The sequence below is a fragment of the Armigeres subalbatus genome, chromosome 3, assembly GCF_024139115.2.
Source record: "Armigeres subalbatus isolate Guangzhou_Male chromosome 3, GZ_Asu_2, whole genome shotgun sequence".
Lineage (NCBI taxonomy): Eukaryota > Metazoa > Arthropoda > Insecta > Diptera > Culicidae > Armigeres > Armigeres subalbatus.
In genome coordinates this window covers 310,684,717-310,707,452 of record NC_085141.1, presented here as the reverse complement: position 1 = coordinate 310,707,452, position 22,736 = coordinate 310,684,717, and the positions used below count along the sequence as shown (strand labels likewise).

At 38.8% G+C, this 22,736-nt stretch overlaps 2 protein-coding genes across 2 annotated transcripts in view; one reads left to right on the top strand and one right to left on the bottom strand.

Moving 5' to 3' along the window:
- LOC134225247 (histone-lysine N-methyltransferase E(z)) lies at window positions 1–22,391 on the top strand. Its single transcript, XM_062705158.1, has 6 exons — window positions 1–289; window positions 553–1,424; window positions 2,396–2,496; window positions 20,946–21,702; window positions 21,767–21,949; window positions 22,085–22,391. Exons 1-6 carry the CDS (start codon window positions 165–167, stop codon window positions 22,309–22,311), a joined length of 2,265 nt encoding a protein of 754 aa, XP_062561142.1. The 5' UTR covers window positions 1–164; the 3' UTR covers window positions 22,312–22,391.
- The window catches only part of LOC134225248 (chromosome transmission fidelity protein 8 homolog), a 22,952-nt gene continuing 22,545 nt past the window's right edge, over window positions 22,330–22,736 (bottom strand). The window contains exon 3 of the mRNA XM_062705160.1: window positions 22,330–22,734. Coding sequence (XP_062561144.1) covers window positions 22,396–22,734 — 339 coding nt within the window. The 3' untranslated portion in view covers window positions 22,330–22,395. The remainder of the gene's footprint in view (window positions 22,735–22,736) is intronic.

The window sequence follows — 22,736 nt, the reverse complement described above, 5'->3', positions numbered from 1 at the left end:
TCTTGAATTCTGACGGGAATGAACCTGCGGCGGGATTCACTTTTCGTCACAAAGAAAACGCGAAAATTTTTCCGCGTTTTTCAAGTCTGCCAAAAATTCACGAAAATTATATGGAAAAACTTCTGTTAAATTGAATTGTGTGTGGTAACATTACTGAGCGAATCATGATGGCCAAGGCCAAGCTTACGCTGGACTGGAAGAAGCGCGTCAAGTCCGAGTATATGAAAATCCGTGCCAGCAAAAGACACAAACGGGCGGATGAAGTCAAGACGGCTTGGAATCGTAACCGGTGAGTATTTCGCTTTAAAATATTATGTTTTTAAAGTTAGATAAGTTGGAAAAGAAACAAAATTGATGCAAATTTCAATATTATCGATATTATCCCATGTTTTCAATACAGGGCTGTTAACTGATAACTTTTTAAGTTGGTCTATTGTTTCTTGTCTATCAAATTAAGAAAACAATTCAGTGACTCTAGATTATGCCTTAACATGCTTTTAAAGATCAACTTTTATGCCTCTTACGAAATGAAAAACGATTTCATCTTTACAGCCAGAAACTTCTAGATTTGCTGGTCAAGGAAAACGACACTTGGCTATCGACGAATGCGACTTGGGTGCAAAACGAGACTGAACTTCCCCATGTGGAATGTATGAAAAAGGCTGAAATCGTCAACAACGAAGGTACTCATCAGACTGTTCCGATACGGGTGATCACGGCCGTAACTCCGATACCGACCATGTATACGTGGGCTCCGACGCAGCAGAATTTCATGGTAGAGGATGAGACCGTTCTGCATAACATCCCGTATATGGGTGACGAGGTGCTGGATCAGGATGGTTCGTTCATAGAAGAACTGATTAAAAATTACGATGGCAAAGTGCATGGCGATAAGGAGGGTAGTTTCATAGATGATTCGATTTTTGTTGAACTGGTTCACGCCTTGATGCAGTACACCGGAAGGGACGTGGACTCCAGTAGCAACGATAGTACTAAGGTTTCTGTTACTAGAAAGACTGCCGTTGATGAGACTGTTAAGGATTCCCAGCCCTCGACATCCAAGGGCAAGGGTAAAATTGATAGCAAAGATGATAATGCTAACGATTCTACCAAGGAGGACGCTCAGCCCAAGCTCAAGCTCGAACCGTTTGTAGTGGTTAAGAAGGAGGTGATTGACGAGAAACCATTTCCTCCGCCGATAATTTTCCAAGCCGTAAGCTCCCAGTTTCCGGATCACGGTACACCGGAGGAACTGCGCGAGAAGTATATCGAGCTGACGGAGCGGGTCGATCCGGAACGGCCCCCGGAGTGTACGCCCAATATCGACGGGCATAGGGCTGAATCCGTGTCGAGAGAGCAGACTCTACATTCGTACCACACGCTGTTCTGTCGACGGTGTTTCAAATACGATTGCTTTTTGCACCGTAAGTATCATTGCAATGTATTTATTTTATTTTTTCAGAATGGTTGCAGAACATTTCCCGGTTATTCTCGCAAGAAATACACATCGATTCGACGATGATATATAATTGCAAATCGTAGCACCGGGAAGTAGTTTACCAGGAAATGTCCTTCAATCGTTCGGAATACCATGGTTGGGGTTTTTTGGGTTACCTACTTTTAGATATTACCGACCTTCAGTTGAGATAATTTTCCATTTTTTCCGATGTACCTTTGGCTAAACCCTTTTGTAACTAAATCTCGATCTTCCAAACTTCGATGAATGTTCGATATATCACAAAACACGTGTACTGAAACACTGCTCATTTGGCGCCGCAGGAAGTCACGTTGTTGGCCAGTCGCCGAATCGTAAGTTATTACATCCAACGAAGAACCGGGGGAGATTTTGGCTAGAGACAAATTCAAACGTTCATTTTTCACACGGATAGTTGTTTTCTTGTTTTGTCATTGTTTCGGGCCTGTTTCTATAGAGCCATAATGCAAAACCTTCGCCCAAATAGAAGACAAAAATCGTTCATATGTTTCTCTTGCTCTGGCGTAGATGTGCCATTTTTTTAATGCCATCCTCAATCAATCAGTCACTCACACAATACACGACTCATCCTAACATCACCACTATTGTTAACTCCTGTGATACTATTTTGATTGGTTGATGATTGTTTCTCGTTTACCAATTGGTTTATTCTGATTGGAATGGAAATTAGATTCCTGTTACTTTTGTTACACAATTATTAGCTTTCACCTAAAGCTTCAATGGTTAACTGTTTGCTCTTACTTTTACGCATCGAAACCAAATTAATCATGATACTCTCTCTCTCTGTCGCTATCACCCAAGTGATCATGCATTTAAACTGGAAATTGGCTCATCATCTTGAAAAGAGTTCGAGGAGCACGCATGTTGAACTAATTATGTTCTATTTCGTATAACGGACAGGTCTTCAAGCATGTCATCCGGGACCAAATCTGCAGAAAAGACGTTGGCCAGAGCTGAAGCAGTCGACAAAACCGTGCAGTGCCGCGTGCTACATGTTGCTGGTGAGTAAATAAGTTTTTGATTGTTTATTCCAACAGTAAATTGAAGTGAACATTGTTTTAAATGGACAATTATAAGTTATCATCCACGCGATCTACTCGGTCCGTTTACTAGATGTGGATTTGGCCGAAGCCAACGGAGAGTTTTCTAATACCGCTTCAACTGCTGTTTCTTTTGTTCTTACCTCGAAAAAAACGGTAACGGCGATTCCGCCAACTGGTTTTTTGTTCCATCTACGACATAGTCAAACGATTCTATAACATTCCCCAGAAAACCATACCCCAGAAAACCATACCCCAGAAAACCATTCCCCAGAAAACCGTTCCCCAGAAAACCACTCCCCAGAATGTACCATTTCCCAGAAAACCATTTCCCAGAATGTACCATTCCCCAGAAAACCATACCCCAGAACGCACCATTCCCCAGATTTTTTTTCATACCTTTAAAAGATTCTTGCAATGAAGAAAAAAGATTTTGACAACTTAAAAACTGGAATGGAAAGAATGGCTCGGGAAAAAACTACAAAGAAGTAGAGCTCAATCTGATATAATATATTATGTTATACAAATAGTTGTCCTTGGTCTTCAAACTTAAACAAACGAATATTAGAATATGGTCCATGGTTTCGCCGTGCTGCTCATGACCGCTGGCTCTACCACATCGATTTTTGGAATGGTACTTCTGATCCTGCTTATGAGTTGCTTCGTGATTTTAAATTTGCAATCATCTTTGCATACAATGGAGCTTAGTTGACCAAGAAATGCTATGACAGTTTTCGAAACATTTTCACGCTTAAAATGTCCGACCGTGTACTTTTCCCATGATCTTGGTTCGCTTGATAAAATTTACAAAGCACGCCGCAATACTACAATACAAAATACAATACGTAAAAGTGTGTGTCATATTTTTGTGAAAGCATTATTATTTTGATAGAAAAGTATTGAAGTCATTCCAACTTTTTTGAGTTGCCACCTGTTATAAGCCTAAACCAAAGGGCCTTATTATTCCCGCCGTTTTTCGAATGACATGAATGGTCGCTCTTAATTGGTATAAGCGAACTTTACAGGAACAAATTTAGAATCTACAATAAGACACTAAACACGTGCTGTAAAAGGTAAGTTTGAGCAAAGTTAGTGCTTTTCTAGAAGCGTTAAATTATGATGGCAAATGCATATGATAACCTTTAGGTGGATTCTCCTATGCTGCCATCATACGTTTATTTGTACCAAGGGATTACTATTTACATAAGACAGTTATGCGTGTAACGGCAGTATTTGTAAATTTAATTTAATTTTATCCAATGAACCTGTGGATTTTTATTATTGCGGGTAAATTCATATTTCAAAAGAAGGCATCATCCACTTGTTTGCTATACTCCGTGCAAACGCGTGATTTTAAAGAAAGCGCATTTTAGGAAAATGTGTGAGTCAAAGGAATGTATCACTCATTTGCCTTTTTCCGAGCAAATGCGTATTTTAAAAGAAGGAATCATTCGTTAACCTTATTTCGGGCAAATTCGTGCCTTTATAGAAGGAATTATTTACTCATTTTTATATTCTTGTGCCTTATTTAGGACAAACGAGTGCGTAACACACAAAAATTAAAGGCTTATTCGCCCTATTCGGGGAAATATGCGTTTTAAAAGAAGAAACCATCGACTTAATTGCCTTATTCCGGGCAAATGCGTGGATCCCTATTTGTTTCCTCAATCAAGGCGTGCTTTAAAATAAGATTTTTTTTTCTGTTTTGGGGTCAAGCCAGAAGACGTGACCATATGCTATACTATGCTAAGCCAGAATAGCCGTGACCATGCGATGCAACGCGACGGGACAGTTCATTGATAATAATTGGGTCCTAAAATGAAGAATCGATATTCGATTTTCTTTCAGGGAACGATGAAGGTAATCATTCTAAACGTGTCAGTTTTTCTTTAGACTCAAAAATCGAAAAGAACATTGTTTAATTTGAAATTGAAAAATAGATGAAAAATGCTTCCTCGACATTTTCGGTCTTGTTTGACGTACGGATTCAAACGCACTAGCAAAACACCGCAGGGCACTTGACTCAACTTTTGACAGTTAATATATGGGGCTGACCAGGGGTATAGCAAAAGTCAAAATCACCGTAGCAAACATAAAATACATACCTAAATATGTTTACTCTTTTATTCCTTGACTTACACAGATTTATGACTTAAAAATGATATATTCCTCTGAGTCGTGTAGTGCACGCCAAAAAATACGAGTCGTTTACAGGAGTTAACCCTGTTAAAACTCATGGAGAAGGGTCAACTGAATTAAGCGTGCACAAACCGAAAATGTCAGAATGCCCAAAACTGTCAGAATTTCCAAAAATGTCAAATTCATGTTTACTACGGTGCATCTGTATGGGGTTGACAGCTGCGCTATATCCCTGGGGCTGACATTTTGGGCTGATATTTCATTCGTTCGGAAATGTTGCACAGCTCAAAATTTGCCTTAAAATGTCAAAAATTTTATTTTTACAGGTTTAGAATTTTACCAGAATTTTTATAACAACGGTTCAAGTATTCTTGACCGATGCACTATCGTTTGCAACCATAAACGAGGTAGGGCTTTAGGACCCAATTGTTATTCCTTTGCGTGAGTCGCGTCGCGTCGCATCACACGTCGCGTTTACTCTGGTGGGCACTTTTCCGAGCAACACCCATGTTTCAAATAGATCACTGCAACATTTATACGACCAGATTCTGTTACAATTAAGTCGCAGCAACCAAATTTGCATCAATATTGCTGTTTGGGTTATGGTCATTATGCCAAAAGGCACATTGTATTTGAAACTATAGTGCCACAATGGCCCTTGCACATCCAACTTATCAAGACAAATGATTTTATGTATAGTATTGCGATGATGATTGTAAGAAAACAAGAAAATGAAATCATGTACATCTATATATTCTGTTTTCTGGGGAACGGTACATTCTGGGGAATGGGTTTCTGGGGAACGGTAAATTCTGGGGATTGGTTTTCTGGGGAATGGTACATTCTGGTGATTGGTTTTCTGGGGAATGGTACATTCTGGGGAATGGAATTCTGGGGTATGGTTTTCTGGGGAACGGTTTTCTGGGGAATAGTATAGAACCAGTCAAACCTATAGAGAACCTATAATGAGAGATATGCAAATACTTTTCCAGACGACTTAGCAACGCTGTTACTTTTGTTAGTAAACGCTTCCATCACTTGCTGCAACGCAAAATATTGAAGCTTGTATGTGACTTTGCATTTGATAAAAAATAGGAATATGTTTGTCTGCCCACTAACAGTGTTTAAGCTTTAAATGCGCAATGTTGTTTTAAAACAACAAACCGAAAATACTTTCAATGTTGTTTACGTTAAAAATATTTTCGTCGATTTCTAAAAAAATCGCCTTGCGCCTTTAAGGGCCGATGCCCACGTAGCGTGTATGCATGTATGCGCATGTATGCATCGAGAAAAAGCGGTAACGCAGCGTCGCCGCACCGATGCACACATGCGTTTTTTCAACCGCACGGTGCACGCAGCGTTGAAAAAACGCTACGTGGGCATCGGCCCTAAGGGTTAAATAAGCTTTGTCACTAAAATAAAAGTGAAATACAAATGAGCGAAACACGATACATAAACTAGATTACTTCTACTCGCAACAGTAAAACAAATTGTTTATTCGATGAAACTTTTCTTAAAATAGATTTCATAACAATCTCAATTCCCTTTCAATCTGCAACAATAACAACGTTCATTTAGCTTATCTTTTGACAGTTCTCAATGCTCGATTGGCTCACAATGGCCGACAATGGATTGCTAGTCAAACCGGGTATTTACCTTCGTACTGATTCAAATCTTGGACAATCGGGAACCACGTGCTCCGGCGACTCCCTGAGGTTGTCAAGTATGCTCCAGTATTTTTTAAGGTAGTCTGTCTACCAATAGCAATAGGTACACTTTGCGATTACGAAAATCATCGCTGAGTCATCGCTTCTTTGTATTCATATGAAAATACTGTCGGTAACTGATAAAAAGTTTAGAAATGGGTAAACCAACCAATCACGTACATGCATCACAAACACAGACATCAAAATTAAGCAACTTGCGGGTTTCGAACTAATCTTCATTTTGAACAAGATATCACGCGGAGTGGACGCAGCGGTACGGATACAGCAGGCGTTTGGCGTGGTAGCTTGGTTTATGTTAGTGATTCCATCCATTCAAGTTAATTGCATCATTACTCTCCGAATGTGCGCTTGTGACTCTGCTTTCGAAAGGCAACTTTCTGTCGTCGTCAAATGAACAATTTTGCACTTGTGTAAAATAATGATCCAGCAAAGAACCGATATATTTTCAATAATAGGACTTTCCAATCTTTTGAATCCCTAACAGCAACAAAACGGCAACTTTTAGTCGTCGTCAAATGATTAATCGTAGGCCCTCCTTAGCCTAGAGGAAAGATGCGCGGATATAAAGCAAGACCATGCTGGTGGCTGGGTTCGATTCCCGGTGCCGGTCTAGGCGATTTTCGGTTTGGAAATTGTCTCGACTTCCCTGGGCATAAAAATATCATTGTGTTAGCATCATGATACACGAATGCAAAAATGGTAACTTGGCTTAGTAGCCTCACGGTTAATAACTGTGGAAGTGCTGGTTGAACACTAAGCAGCGAGGTGGCAATATCCCAGTGGGGGTGTAATGCCAATAAAAAGAAGAAATGATTAAGTTTTGAGCTTTGAAGAAAGTTCATCTCGGATCAACTTTCTTTTTTATAACATTGTGGACCGGAATAAATCGATTTTAATTAGGTACAATGACTAATAGAAACAATACCAAAGGATCTGACCAGAAAGTTCTCTTTCCGCCGACGACTGCCAAATCGGTATTAAAGACGTCAACTTAGTGAAAATTATTTATAGCAACCACTCATCGGCAACCGTCGCTCGGACCAACAGATGCTAAGCGATAATGTTTTGTAATTGAAGAAACTTTCTGTTGTTGCGCTCCTCTTAATAATACGCATTTTTAACAAGGGTTATTCAAGGGCTTAACAAGGGTTATTAAGGGTTAACAAGGGTCTGTTCAAGTATTACGTAACTCGAAAACGTTGATTTTACGAACTTCCCAACCCCTCGTAACAATCTGTAACAAATTTAAGAACTAGCTCCCCACCCCTATTCGTAACGCGTGACAGATACAGTTTTCTGAGAAAAAAAAATCTTGTTTTTGGTAGAATTTGAAACACGACAGAATAAATTATTAAGTATTATATATTTTATGGCATTTGAAATTTTTTTTTATTTTCTTAAATTTTTTTCTATGCCATTAATTTGTTACGCATAATAATATCTCAAAAGACCACCACCCCCTACTGCGTTACGTAATATTTGAACAGACCCTAACTAACAGCTCATAACCAAATTCAGAATTGGTCCGCTCTCTGCGGAATCCCGACCAAAAAGGGCTCGCGCGCGCCGCAAAGCAGCTTTCTTGTATCTAATGAATTAATCACCCCTGCCCAGAGGCGCCGGAAGTGGTAGGACAAGTAGGACAGTGGTTCTCAACCTGGGGGTACCTTCGATAGCCATAAACCATGAATTTGAGTCGTTGTAGCTTGGTTGGCGGCTACAAAGCAAGACCATGCTGAGGGTGGCTGGGTTCGATTCCCGGTGCCGGTCTAGGCAATTTTCGGATTGGAAATTGTCTCGACTTCCCTGGGCATAAAAGTATCATCGTGTTAGCCTCATGATATACGAATGCAAAAATGGTAAACTTGGCTAAGAAACCTCGCAGTTAATAACTGTGAAAGTGCTTAATGAACACTAAGCTGCGAGGCGGCTCTGTCCCAGTGTGGGGATGTAATGCCAATAAGAAGAAGAAGAAGAAGTAGCTTGGTTGTAGCAATCATCGGCACTTTTCGATATTGTGAGCCATAGCACGTGCTTGAGAAAAGAGAATATGGATGAGTGTGATTGATCGGCAATTGCCTTAGGTGGTTGAACCGGATTTATCACATTACCATCAACTTCATGAGATGGAAAAATGTTCGAGAATTTTTTAAAAGTAGTTCAAAATAAAGAAAATAGATGAAGGAGTTACCCGAGCAGAGAATGAAAACAAACTGAAAGCTTATTTTGATATTCTGATACTTTCATTTGCAATATCAAATTTTGGTGACCCTCTGGTCGAGTTAATAGTAATCACATCAAAAGTTGAGAACTAAATGTTGTATCCATCCAAATATAAACAAAATGATAACAATTTTTGATATCACGGAAAACAAAAAAAAACTTATTTTGATATTGGGCATATTTTCTACGGTTTACATAATGAGTTTTCATTATGATAATGACTATATCGAGCAAAAACAAAAAAAAAATCTCAATTTGATTTACAATGTTATGAAAACTCATATGTGAATATGCACGTTATGTGGAAGATATTGATTTGGAAAATGTATTGGAGGTAACCACTTTCCCTTCGATGGGACTCGAACCCATGACCCTACAGTACGCTAGACTGGTGCTTTAACCAACTAAGCTACGAAGGACCTCCGTCAACCTTCGCAACCTAGCGGCTACTGAACGAGCTCGAGATTCCCAAATTGGACGCATAGTCAAATCACTCGCAATCAATTTCTCAAGCCAACACTTCCACATGTGTATGGTACACGTCCACATTAGAGGAGCGTGAGTATTTAGAATGTCTGGCGACGAATGTCCCATCGAAAGGAAAGTGGTTACCTCCAATACATTTTCCAAATCAATATCTTCCACATAACGTGCATATTCACATATGAGTTTTCATAACATTGTAAATTAACGTCCAAGTCGGGTAGTTTAATCCCCGGAAATAGGCAATTAACTTTGATTGATCTCAATTTGATATTATTTTGATTCATGGATCATATAGTGATATCAAATTTGTGATATCTTATTTAGTTACTCGTTTGATCGAGCACATATTATGTGATATCAAGATTTACAAACTAGGTTATTTATCATTTATTTATCTTCTATATTTCGCAAGTCATGCTATCAATTTTGAATCACCCCTTTTGACGTTTGAGGCGTCCACTATAAATGCTGTTATAATTTTTGTGGGAACTGTATTTGCGCCCTGGAAAATAGCTGCTGACCGTGAGCATCAAGAGGTGATGCCACCGGCCAGCACGATGGTCCAACGAAGAAAGAGGCAGAGTCATGGCTTGCTATGCGCTAATCGGTAATGATAATGCTGTAATCGTTAAACGGGTAGATGAATCTGTATTCATTCGTTTACCAACATGTTAAGGGGTATGCCTCTAAATATACAGTGAAGGTAATTTACTCATACCCCACATTCCCCTTCTTCTCTCATAAAAATAAAAAAAAATCTAACGTGGGCTACTAAGCAAATGATTAAAATCCAACAATTTGAATTTTCGATGGATTTAAGAGAATATTCTAGGGTTTACTTCAATTAGTGATGTCAAATATCTTAAAGTGGTTTTACCTAATTTGATATTCTTTTTAAGTCTCAACTTTCTAAATCTCAGGTTAATCTAATTCAATTGGTAGTCTCATGTAAACTAGCACCATGTCATCCGGCAATTTTCCATATACTACACATTCCACTTCTTCTTTCATATGAAGACAAATTAAAACGAATGCTACGGTGTATGTAATAACGTGAAAATTAAAAAAAAAATCAACTTCGTACCTATATTCTATGCCTAAGCTCATTTTTGTAATGCATTTACGTAAGGTATAGTACTCTCAAACACCCGTTCAATATTGCAGTTGAAATGGCAAGTACTTAAATTTCTAATTTCTGATTTTTTTTTCAAAATTTTGGGTGATAACAATTCAACATCTTATATTCAACTCTTCTTTATAATTGAAGTACCTTTATCTCACTCCTTATTCTATTGTGATAATTATATTCCCTATCCGAAGGTAGTCTGCGCATTTTTTGGTTACCCTAACCAAGTAGCTTTGAGTGTCACTTATTTTGACACTTTAAGGAAAACGATTTTTTATGCCGTTCTCTCAACTGTGCGGATCTTGGTGAAATAATCAAGAATGCAAAGCTCAATTGAGAGTGTTTGATCTATTCGATCTATTCTCAACTAATTTATGTTTATATTCTAAGAGGTATGTCCCGATTTTCTATGGGAAACCGACCTTATAAGATGCGGCGTTTTTCACCTTCAATTGGATCCGTTCACCGGTTCGTCACTCTTTTTGTGCAAAGGCACCAAGGGTTCTCATACCAAAAAGAGACTCGAAGCCTAATAGTTATCCAGGGACGCATTTTGTCGATAACTAGAACAAATTTACTTTCCTGTTTAAATGTTCTAAAAGGCGTGGGTGTACAAGTGCTTGCGAATGGAGAGATGATATAAAACATTACGCACCAGAACTATGCGGGGAAATCACATGACAGATTCAATAACGGCTAAATCATTATCTTAATCAACATACGACTCTGAAGTATTTGGCTATCACTTCCTTCATTCCTCGACTTCGTTCAGAATTAAATCACATGTGCGAAAATAATCTTTATCTTTCAGTTTGAACATACTGCTTCAACGCTTATACAACTTGCCATTTTATGTATTCTAACAACTATTCTCGTATATCTGGATAGATTATTTTTGAATTACGATTGCAATCTTTCAAGCAATTCAAGCCACGTAGAGGATTGATGAAAGCGGTACGCTACGAAAAGCTTGCGACCAAAATGTATGGGTCTGATCGAAATGCTAAGAATCTATGCCACTTTTAGCCTTTAACTCATTCAACCAGAAGCTTTGCTTCTTTTCAAATCAACTGTCAGAGACAGACTCGTTGTAGAATATAAATATAAGTGACGAAAAGTATTAAACAGTTGATAAACGATTAAAAAATTTATCCCAAGAGTCAACTATCCTTGTAACCAACTAGAAGGAAATAAACTTAACTAATTGAACTCACATTTCTCAAAAAAGGATTGTTTGAAAACTTTTTTTTTTTTGTTTCAAACATACTGAGATGCAAAACCAAAATAGATCTCATCTACTCGACTGCCAGCCGAACTGTGATCAAACGATTGAATATTGACTGGAGCAATGTCGACATTATATAAAATAACCTCATTTTGACCACGTGATGGCGCCGATACGTATATACCTACTCTAACATGGAACATGTTGAATTGCCTTTAATAGATCGTATAATCATAGGAGAAAGGGTTTCTTCCATGCTCGTTTGCAGATTGTTGTTTTCTTAAGTTCTAGGCTTAAGCGAGCACCTTTTTTGTTGGATTAACTTAAAGTATAAACATCCGCATCCGCATTCACATGTTCGTTGACAACGTGACCACAATAAATACTAAACGATCCATTTAGGATGCAACATTCTAAAGAGCTTATCACATAAACGCCAGCATGTGATCTTCAAACCATTCACCAAAATTCACTTTTGGCAATGAAACAATCTCCAATGTGCGTCCCGCATCATTGAAAATGCTGTTGCAAGCATGCGAATGGTTTTTCAAACGTCCCGTTTGGTAGCATCTGCATTTTCCATCGAGAGTTTTATCTCGTAGACAATATTCATCACAGGAGTCCCAACCCGTGGTACTTAACACTCAATCAGACGTCCCGCCTGACGATCATTCCATCTGGTTGCAAACCAAACTCATCACAATACGTCCCGTATAGTGGCTTTCTAGAGATCCTTTATTTCATATTAGGCTTTCAGCGATCGTGTACGTACAAGCACGTTTCACTCACACTTTTACTCGGTTTGTTTGCAACCACGAGCAGCTGTCACGGCAAAATCAAATGGGATTGTTTGCAACCACGAACCTGCGTTCGTGTTGGTGAGAAATGTCGGCGAGACCCTAATGGACTTTTCTCTGAAGTTCTTATCCGTCCATCACCATCGTCATCATTTATCACCAAACGTCCCATTTGGTGGCACTGTTGAGATCCAAATGTCATACTTTTTCATTCGATTTGCATTTCATTTTAAAAATAAAAAATAAAATTCTATCGTTTCTAAATTATCTCCGAAAAACTTCAGACCGCATCACTCGTATTTTTTTTTCTCTTTGCACTTAATTAATCGTTCTCAAACTTACCAATTATATAACTTTGGATGGCCGCTGAAATAATCGCAGGATAGCAATAAATCCTGGCAGGATCGTCACTGTGGAAACTGTATTTGCGTCCGGGAAAATAGCTGCTGACCGTGAGCATCAAGAGGAGATGCAATCGGCCAGCACGATGGTCCAACGAAGAAAGAGGCAGCATGACTTGCTATGCGCAAATCGATAATGATAATGCTTTAATCGTTAAATGGGTAGATGAATCGGTATTCATTCGTTTACCAACATGTTTAGGGGTATGCCTCTAAATATACAGTGAAGGTAATTTATTCATACCCCACAATTTTAGTAACTCGATCAAAGTAAACTTTGGTATGTTAAAAAATGTTGATTACGCATGGAAACGATGGAAACGTCAACATATTTACCTAATGTTTTCACAATCTATTTCACTTTTTAAGTTTTTTTTTCAATTTTTTTTCTTTTCGGTAGGGGAAATGACGGCTTTGACAGGTATTGTTCTATTATTGTCAGGAAGGTTATTGTTGAACAAATTTTATAAAAATAAATTTGGCCACAATATTCTTTGATATGCAAAGAATGTTTAGGCCAAATTTGAGCATAATTAGTTATAGAAAACCCCCTGACAATAATAGAACAAAACCTGCCAAAGCCGTCATTTCCCCTAATAAGTGGATCCGGCATCAATTGCTGAAAATGAAGAGCTGACTCATATACTAATCGCGTTGTAAGGCACAGAGATTTTCTAGGTTCCGGAGTTCAAAAAAACGAGGAATATTTTCTTAATGATGTTTCCAGATGTTTTCTTACGTAAATGGGACCACAGCCATACTTGGTTAATCTAAATCTTCCGAGTATGATGTTCAACGGTTTTCTGTGAATCACGCAGAAAAAACTACGTTAAGAACAAACATATTCTAGGTAAATCCAAACATAAATTCAGTTTGTTCTGGCGTCAAAAATAAATATGTTTGGATCAAACATATTGTTGCATTTGAAGCGAACGAGAACTTTTTTTGAATCAAATGTGCGTTTTAAGTTGTTTCAACCAGCTTCATTTTTCAAGCAACCATGTATATCATTGTTTTGGTTCGACCACTCATAATATTTTGATATCAATTCCACCAATTTTCATATTCTGGTAGGATTTGACTACCAGATTTCACAATTCCAAACGTTCATATTTCATTTACTTACCTTTATGTACCTAAAAACATCCTTATCATTAATTTGGAAGCAAGAAAACATTTGCTTCTACTCTTGCTTCTACTCCTCTGCTGCTTCCGATCGGATCCGATCCGAACTCGAGTGTTTGTTTACTTTTGCAAGAGCGAGCGAGGGGCTGCCCACTAGTGAATGTATAAAACAAACAGGGATTTAATTTAGTTTCAAAAATAAATATGTTTGATTCAAACATATTACCATTTTGGAAATAAACATGTATATTTTTGAAGCAAATGGATGAAATTTGTATCCGTGATGTAGTATATGATGCCGTCCAGCACCTTTGCTGAAAGTTAAAGCTGATTACCGGTTTCCGTACAGCGGAACGCGGAGAACGTGGTTACCAAAGATAAATATGGTCAATTTGCCTTCTGTTCAAATGAGTTAAACAAAGGTGTTCAATTTGCGTTCAAGTGAAACGACTTGCTCAATTAATATGCCTAAACTAGACTGAGATTAAGACAGTTCAAGAAAATTGAGCGAGTATAACTTGAAACGAACGATTAAACAATTTAATTGAAAGAAAGTTGACCACGTTCATCTTTTGTCAAGCTAATTCAATTCAGCTGAAAGCATCAACTCATTTGCCTAATCTAAATCTAACGACCGAATCATTCGAAGAAAGACCAATATGGATGTATGTAAGTTCTTTTTGATCAGAAGTCTAGCAAGGGCTCGCTAGGAGTTATAGATTTTAATCTAGTGGATTTTCTGCTAGGAGTTCTCCAACAAGTAGAGTGTACTATCAAAGAATCAATGAGAAGTAGGGTGTCCCAAAAAAAATCGATTTTCGAAAAGTCATGGTGCTCAACCCTGAAATGAAAGATATACCTGTCTGGATAATTTTTGTAGAACAAACCGAATTTCTAAAAAATCGTTTAGAGGTCGCGCCAGATCGATTTTTGAAAAATGAGCTTTTTTTAGGTCAAAAAACAAATATTGGGTCCTTTCACAATTTTTTTTCAGGGTCACCCATTCGTTTTATATTTTTTTATTTTTCTGTGGATCTTTGCCCATATTCTCCATGAATTAGTTTTTAGTATTATACGTGTTTACAGTCAGAAGAACTTTTTTAACATCGAAAAAAGCACATTTTTTTGACAATTTTTTTAAGTTATTTCATCCTCACACAAAAAATATTTTTTTCTCGTTCAGAAAAACTTACATACTACGAAGAGCTATTTATAAGAAGTATTTTCATAAAAAAAGATCCAAGAAATGTTGTTCTGGGGCTGAGATATTGCAGTTTTAGTAAATAGTCAAAAAGTGTACAAATTCGGTACTTTTTCTTTACATATTATAATTTCATCAAGTTGCACCAATATTTTAATTTAAATTAAAAACAATTCAAAAGCAAATAAATGGGAATATTTTCTAGGTAACATAGCTTTTATTTCCGATGGAGTTGGTTACCTGAATTACAGGATTTGGTCGGAGTATATGGATGGAGCCAGTTATAAAATGATATCACATCCAACAGTTAAGGTCACTCCTGACGGAATCCAAGTTTCAAAATGCTCGCGTTTTCGGGGGCACACCACTCAATACGGAGGCGGCGCACAACTGTCATTTTTGTTGATTTAGCTTTGCTGCGTCGCAGCATGCGTGAAAAAATAAAAATGACAATTGTGCGTTGTTATTTTATCGCCACATGTTAGAGTACAAAAGTAAGCATGCTGAGACTGTAGAGCATCGTCTCAGTTCAGCTTGTGCGAAGATAATAGTGACGACACATGTTTACATTCAAACTGAATGTTTACATACGTGCTGAGCCTGCCTTGTTTTTTGTATACCGTGAAAAGCATCCTATGATTGAATCAAAACTAATAAAGAGATCATAGTAAACCTGATTACTTGTATATTGCTACATATTAACTGTTGGAAGTGATATCATTTTATAACTGGCTCCATTCATATACTCCGAAATCCTGTAATTCAGGTAACAAACTCCATCGGAAATAAAAGCTATGTTACATAGAAAATATTCCCATTTATTCGCTTTTGAATTGTTTTTAATTTAAATTAAAATATTGGTGCAATCTTGATGAAATTATAACATGTAAATAAAAAGTACCGAATTTGTACACTTTTTGACTACTTACTAAAACTGCAATATCTCAGCCCCAGGACAATATTTCTTGGATCTTTTTTTGTGAAAACACTTCTTATAAATAGCTCTTTGTAGTATGTAAGTTTTTCTGAACGAGAAAAAAATATTTTTTGTGTAAGGATGAAATAACTTCGAATATTAGTTAAAAAAATGTGTTTTTTTTTATGTTCAAAAAGTTCTGCAGACTGTAAAAACGCATAATAACAAAAACTAACTCATGGAGAATATTGGCAAAGATCCACAGAAAAATAAAAAAATATAAAACGAATGGGTGACCCTCAAAAAAATTGTAAAAGGACCCAATATTTGCTTTTGTACCTAAAAAATGCTCATTTTTCAAAACTCGATCTGGCGCGACCTCTAAACGATTTTTTAGAAATTCGGTTTGTTCTACAAAAATTATCCAGACAGGTATATCTTTCATAACAGGGTTGAGCACCATGACTTTTCGAACATCGATTTTTTTGGGACACCCTAATGAGAAGTAACAATGGTAAAAATGATTCCTCAGGCGTCCAGGTGATTGCCTTGAATGAAACTGAAGAATAACGAAGAATACACGCTACATCTCGATAAGTTGTTTCTTGCGGCTTCCCAACAGGTGTAATTAAACTGCAGAAAATCTAGAAGGTAGAATTATTATTACGTTTATTATTAATTCAAATAACGATGCATTATGTGCATTTTAAACATCTTGACAGATTACAAAACTTCAGTTCAAAGGTGACTATGATTCAGAGATAAAAAAAAGTTCACAGCATCATGTTTAAATCACCCCTTTCCAGATTTATGGCTAGCGTAAAAAGCTGGATATAAAACAAAGTTGGCATTTGTACTACCGCGCATCACTCTAGAATAGACAACCCAATTTTTGCTAATTTAGGGGACCAGGGGGCATTATGAACACCCGGGGCAGATTGGACACCCCCAATATTCTTGTTAATTCAATCATTTTTCTATTTTCAATGCAACGAACTCTATAATCCTTTCACAAACAACTAATGTATAGCGTAGAAGTGATTGGTTTATCTTCTTAGCGCATAAATTTGACAAAAAAGAAAAAATGTCTTCCAAATGATTAAAAATTATAAGTTTCACCTCCCATAAAATAAGCTTTACTTTACCATAGAAGATGATTTTCTGTTATTTACAGTGCTCTGGCATGTATTTGTGACAAGTTTCCTTGATTTTTATAAAATTTCCAACGGTTTTTAAATATGTTCAGCTGTTGGGGCAAACTGAACACTCTATATGGGGGTAGAACTGACACCCTAAAAATTAAGAACATAACCTCAAACTCATCGAACTGGGCTTTTATATCGTGTTATTTTCGTGTTATATTATGTGTTATATCATGGTGCGGAATTATAAATCGCTATAAAAGTTCCAGTACATGACATATATATGACATGGAAGTCGCTGAAAGTGCAACAAAAAAAGGAAATGTTTTGTATAGATTTGGCAATCTCGTTGGCAAGTTGATCGGTACAACCCATTGGAAGGATTGGCTATGCCAGTAGGGTGGATAAGAGCATGCATAGATTATGCAATGCTTAGAGGAGAGACGATTGGGAAGGGGTCTTGCAATAAGTGTGAAAATCATATGCTCATATGCTTCATACAAAAAGATCGACATACATGTATGAGGCCGGCTGAAAGTGGCAAATTTTTGCGTTACGTAATCAATCTTCTTCTATTCACCATGGAATTAAAATAGAAAACGACCATATATGACCTCGCATAAGACGAGGGAAATAGATTTTCGGATGTTGATGATCCAAACACGATTTTAGGTGTCTCATACAAAAACATGACAGGAAGATGAACAATTGGGTAATATTTTGGTTGCATGATGAATAAAATAGATTACGATGACATATAATCACTAGTAAGATAATTTTCTTAATATTTTATAAAGGTGTCCATACTGCCCCATGGGGGTGTCCAATCTACCCCGCTACCTTCCCGAGAGAGAGAAAAATTAACTATTACAAAATCGTCCTATTTGATTGAAATTGCCGTATTTTCAGTACGATTCAAATAGAACTGGTAGTTACCGAGTAATAATATCATGTAATTGCTAAATATCCGAATTATATTCAATTTAAATCACCTAATATTGATTAAAACCTTAGGGTGTCCATATTGCCCCTTGTTCCCCTATATCCCTTTTCTTCTTCTATTTACGAGGGAAAATGTTAAGATGAAATGGAATACTTTGCAGATCAATGCCAAATCTTTTCGTTGAAATGGGTTTTCGTACAATTTTGCATGATTCTTTTCAATTTTGATCATGTGTGTGCTTCATCCTCTATCCCTCACCCAGCTGGGGGTGTTGGACAAGCAGTACTGCGAATAATTCGATCAAATCTCATGCTCGGTAATGGTGCCCTTTTTTGTTAATAACGCTAGTAATATAAAAAGGATTCACTTCTGAAGCAAGAATAGTGTCTTCAGAATGTGTAGGGGATTGGGATTTACTAGCTGTTCATAACAGGTACAGCAAAACATCACAAGGACGCCCTTATTCGCACTAAGTAATCAGGAAGTAGAGGTGGAGCATAGGTTCCCATACCGTTGGTCGTAGGCAGATCGTTAATGAGTCACAAAAAACATATTATGAGTCATTCTTTAGTTTTCATTTTGCTCCAAAAATCTATATCTGCTTTCAAATTAATATTACGGTGACTAGAAAACAACTAATGTCGCAAAGTAATTCAATAGTTATTAGGAAACATTTCAGTTTAATTTCCTTTTGTTGTTTTATGGCTTCGAAATGCCACATTCGATATTTTCTTCGCACAGAACATGTGAGTTTCAGTTCAAGACTTATACAAAAAGTTATCCTAAAATCATACAAAAAATTTTAAAGAGAGTAATGCCTTTCAGTATTAAAAAGAAACAGGATCAAACATTTATGAGGGTTCAGTGAGCACAAAGAAAGGGTATGAAGCAGTTCATTATGATTTACTCAATCTAACGCGAATTCATGCCACATAATTCGAAATTTTGGGAACCTTTGATCAAGATGATGCACAAGAAAATAATTGGAACTTTCTCACCAATTTTATCGGCCCATTTCGAGTCAGCTACAATCCTTAGAATTTTCCATGGGGGACCATCAGCGGAAACAAACGGAAACATGGCAACCATCACTGGGTAATATATTCGCATTCGTCAAAATCTTGCCAACACATTCGGTAAAATAAAAAAAAAATCCCTTCGTTTCTTCCGATGAAATGGTTTGTCGTGCATTTTGTCTAAGTTGTTTAAGCATTTAATCTAAGTTGACATTATCATCAGATAACGGAAAGATCGATTTTTGTTAATTTTGGTTTGGCTACTAAATTAATTCGAAAAGTGTCATGATAAAATAATGTCAAAAAAAGGAAAAATTATTTAAAAAAAAACCGGTTTGTCATCCCGGACCGCGAAACAAATAAATTGACTGGATCTGTTGAAAATCGTACCCCGGCTCCCCGCATGACACCTTCTAGCGCAATGTTGAACAACAGGCACGAAAGTCCGTCACCTTGTCTTAGTCCCCGGCGCGATTCGAACGAACTGGAGTTTTCGCCCGAAATCTTCACACAGTTTTGCACCCCATCCATCGTTGCTTTGATCAGTCTGGTAAGCTTCCCAGGGAAGCTGTTCTCGTCCATAATTTTCCATAGCTCTACGCGGTCTATACTGTCGAATGCCGCCTTGAAATCAACGAACAGATGGTGCGTTGGGACCTGGTATTCACGGCATTTTTGAAGGATTTGCCGTACAGTAAAGATCTGGTCCGTTGTCGAGCGGCCGTCAACGAAGTCGGCTTGATAACTTCCCACGAACTCATTCACTAATGGTGACAGACGACGGAAGATGATCTGGGATATCATTTTGTAGGCGGCATTAAGGATGGTGATCGCTTGAAAGTTCTCACACTCCAGCTTGTCGCCTTTCTTGTAGATGGGGCATATAACCCCTTCCTTCCACTCCTCCGGTAGCTGTTCAGTTTCCCAGATTCTGACTATCAATTTGTACAGGCAAGTGGCCAGCTTTTCCGGGCCCATCTTGATGAGCTCAGCTCCGATACCATCCTTACCAGCTGCTTTATTGGTCTTTAGCAGTTGGATGGCATCCTTAACTTCCCTCAAGGTGGGGGCTGGTTGGCTTCCATCGTCCGCTGAACTGACGTAGTCATCTCCTCCGCTGCCTTGACTTTTACTGCCTGTACTCTCAGCGTTATTCAGATGTTCCTCGTAGTGCTGCTTCCACCTTTCGATCACCACACGTTCGTCCGTTAAGATGCTCCCATCGTTATCCCGGCACATTTCGGCTCGCGGCACGAAGCCTTTGCGGGATGCGTTGAGCTTCTTGCGTGTTTCTTGAGAACGGCATAGCTGTTCCACCTCCTCGCACTCTTCCTCGCTTCTTCCAGGCGGCGTTTCTTCTCCTGAAAAAGGCGGGTCTGCTGTCTCCGCTTCCGTCTATAACGTTCCACGTTCTGCCTGGTATCTTGCTGCAGCACGACTGCCCGCTGCAGTCTCCTCCAGAATCTGTCTGCACTCTTCGTCGAATCAATCGTTCCGTCGACTTCGTCCCACATACCCGACGTTGTTCTCCGCTGGAATATGGAATATTGGAATATCTCAAAATATTTTTACCACAATATCTCACCAAATTTTCATCACAAAAACTTGACTTTAAAACACAATTTTTATTGACGTAGAAGATGCCACTGTTCTCTTGCTTCTATTATGGCGATCTTGTACAACCCCCCTTTACTACACTGGGTACACTTTTTACGCGACTTTTGGATTCAACGTAACTTTGAGTTGACCCAACAGAAAAATCCACAAAGAAATTAAGAAGAGTCAGATGGCTTTTTAAAACTTGTGCAAATTGAGATGAACCGAGAAATTTATAAAATCCATCCGCGTAAATGCGATCCTAGCGTATATTTCGGTCTGTTTCCTATCTGATCTGATGATTGAATTGTAAACAATCTGATAAATTACTTTTTGTGCATTTCCAGGACGGTATGAAAGAACGCCTTGCTGTAGACAACAAGAACAAAACTCCAATGGACTCGGGCAACGAGGCCAGCTCCGAGGATAGCAACGACAGCAGCCGGTACAGCAAGGAAGCCCCGTTTGGCTCCAAAGAATTCTCCACAACCAGTGGCCAACGCGCCAGCGGTAACGGTTCGGTAAACAATTCCGCCACCCTGCTGAATCTCCTGCAAACCGCCGACGAAGAGTGGAACGGTTCGGACAAGTCCTTTTTCCGCACGTTGCACAAGGTCTACCTGCATAACTATTGCGCCATTGCGGAAGCAATGCTGATGAAGACTTGCCAGCAGGTATATATGTTCGCCCAGAAAGAAGCGGCCGACATTCCGCTAATCGAGGCTAACAAGGACAACACTCCACCACGTAAGAAGAAGAAGAAGCATCGCCTATGGTCTATGCACTGCCGCAAAATCCAACTCAAGAAGGACTCAAGCTCGAACCATGTGTTCAATTTTACACCGTGCGATCATCCCGGTCAGTGCGACACCAATTGCCCATGCATCGGGGCACAGAACTTCTGCGAGAAGTTCTGCAATTGTAGTAGCGATTGCCAGAATCGGTTCCCTGGTTGCCGCTGCAAGGCGCAGTGCAACACCAAGCAATGCCCGTGCTATTTGGCCGTCCGCGAGTGCGATCCGGATCTGTGCCAGACGTGCGGTGCCGAACATTACGAAATCTCCAAGATCACCTGCAAAAATGTCAGCGTCCAGCGCGCATTACGTAAGTTTTCTAATGGTACAAGACTGTTTCGTCAATCGTTCACCGATTTTTATTATTCATACAGATAAACATCTTTTGATGGCACCATCGGACGTGGCCGGCTGGGGAATATTCCTGAAGGAGAGCGCCCAAAAGAACGAATTCATCTCAGAATACTGCGGAGAGATCATCTCGCAGGACGAGGCTGATCGGCGGGGCAAGGTGTACGATAAGTACATGTGCAGTTTTTTGTTTAACTTGAACAATGGTAAGTATAATGTAAATCGATCACTTTATTCACAGATTCGACACCCGAAGGATGTCCCTTCGATTGTTATTATTCTCATATCACCATTTTTGGCACAATTTACCTTACGCCCTTCACCTTCTCTTCTTTCCGCAGATTTCGTAGTGGACGCCACCCGCAAGGGCAACAAGATTCGCTTCGCCAACCATTCCATCAACCCGAACTGCTACGCCAAGGTCATGATGGTGAACGGCGATCATCGAATTGGTATATTCGCGAAGCGAGCCATCCAGCCGGGTGAGGAGCTGTTCTTCGACTACAGATACGGACCCACCGAACAACTGAAGTTTGTTGGCATTGAGCGAGAGATGGAATTTCTCTGAATGAGAATAGAAAACTGATTTACGATTAAAAGATACATTTTTTAAACTTTTTCGACACAATAAATAGATGCAAACCTAAAGCGACTAAACACTTTTTCCGACATTGGCGATGATCGGTTTGGGTCGAGCTTTGAACAGTATCTTGTGCTTGACAACGGCCCGTACCTGGTACTCTGTTTTGGGGATGGTTTTGTGTTCCACAGCCAGCGTTGAATCCAGAATGGTTCGATTGGAGGAGGCAATCGTGCTGTCCAGGTGGCTAACCTGACTGACGTCCAGCATGGTTTCGTTTTCCGGGTCGTCAGCTTCGTTGCCCGATTCGGTGATGTGTCGTTTCCGGGTTTCGCATTTCTCCATCACCAGCAGGGGTTTGTCGATTTTCTGCAATCGTCCTTGCAGGATATGATGACCGATTATAAGAACCT

What these genes read in the sequence shown, in the direction of transcription:
- LOC134225247 (XM_062705158.1), top strand. Translation starts at nt 165, where the DNA reads ATGATGGCCAAGGCCAAGCTTACGCTGGACTGGAAGAAGCGCGTCAAG. An exon ending in ACGGCTTGGAATCGTAACCG is followed by an intron (nt 290 to 552) that starts GTGAGTATTTCG and finishes TCATCTTTACAG; the next exon opens with CCAGAAACTTCTAGATTTGC. An exon ending in ATACGATTGCTTTTTGCACC is followed by an intron (nt 1,425 to 2,395) that starts GTAAGTATCATT and finishes TATAACGGACAG; the next exon opens with GTCTTCAAGCATGTCATCCG.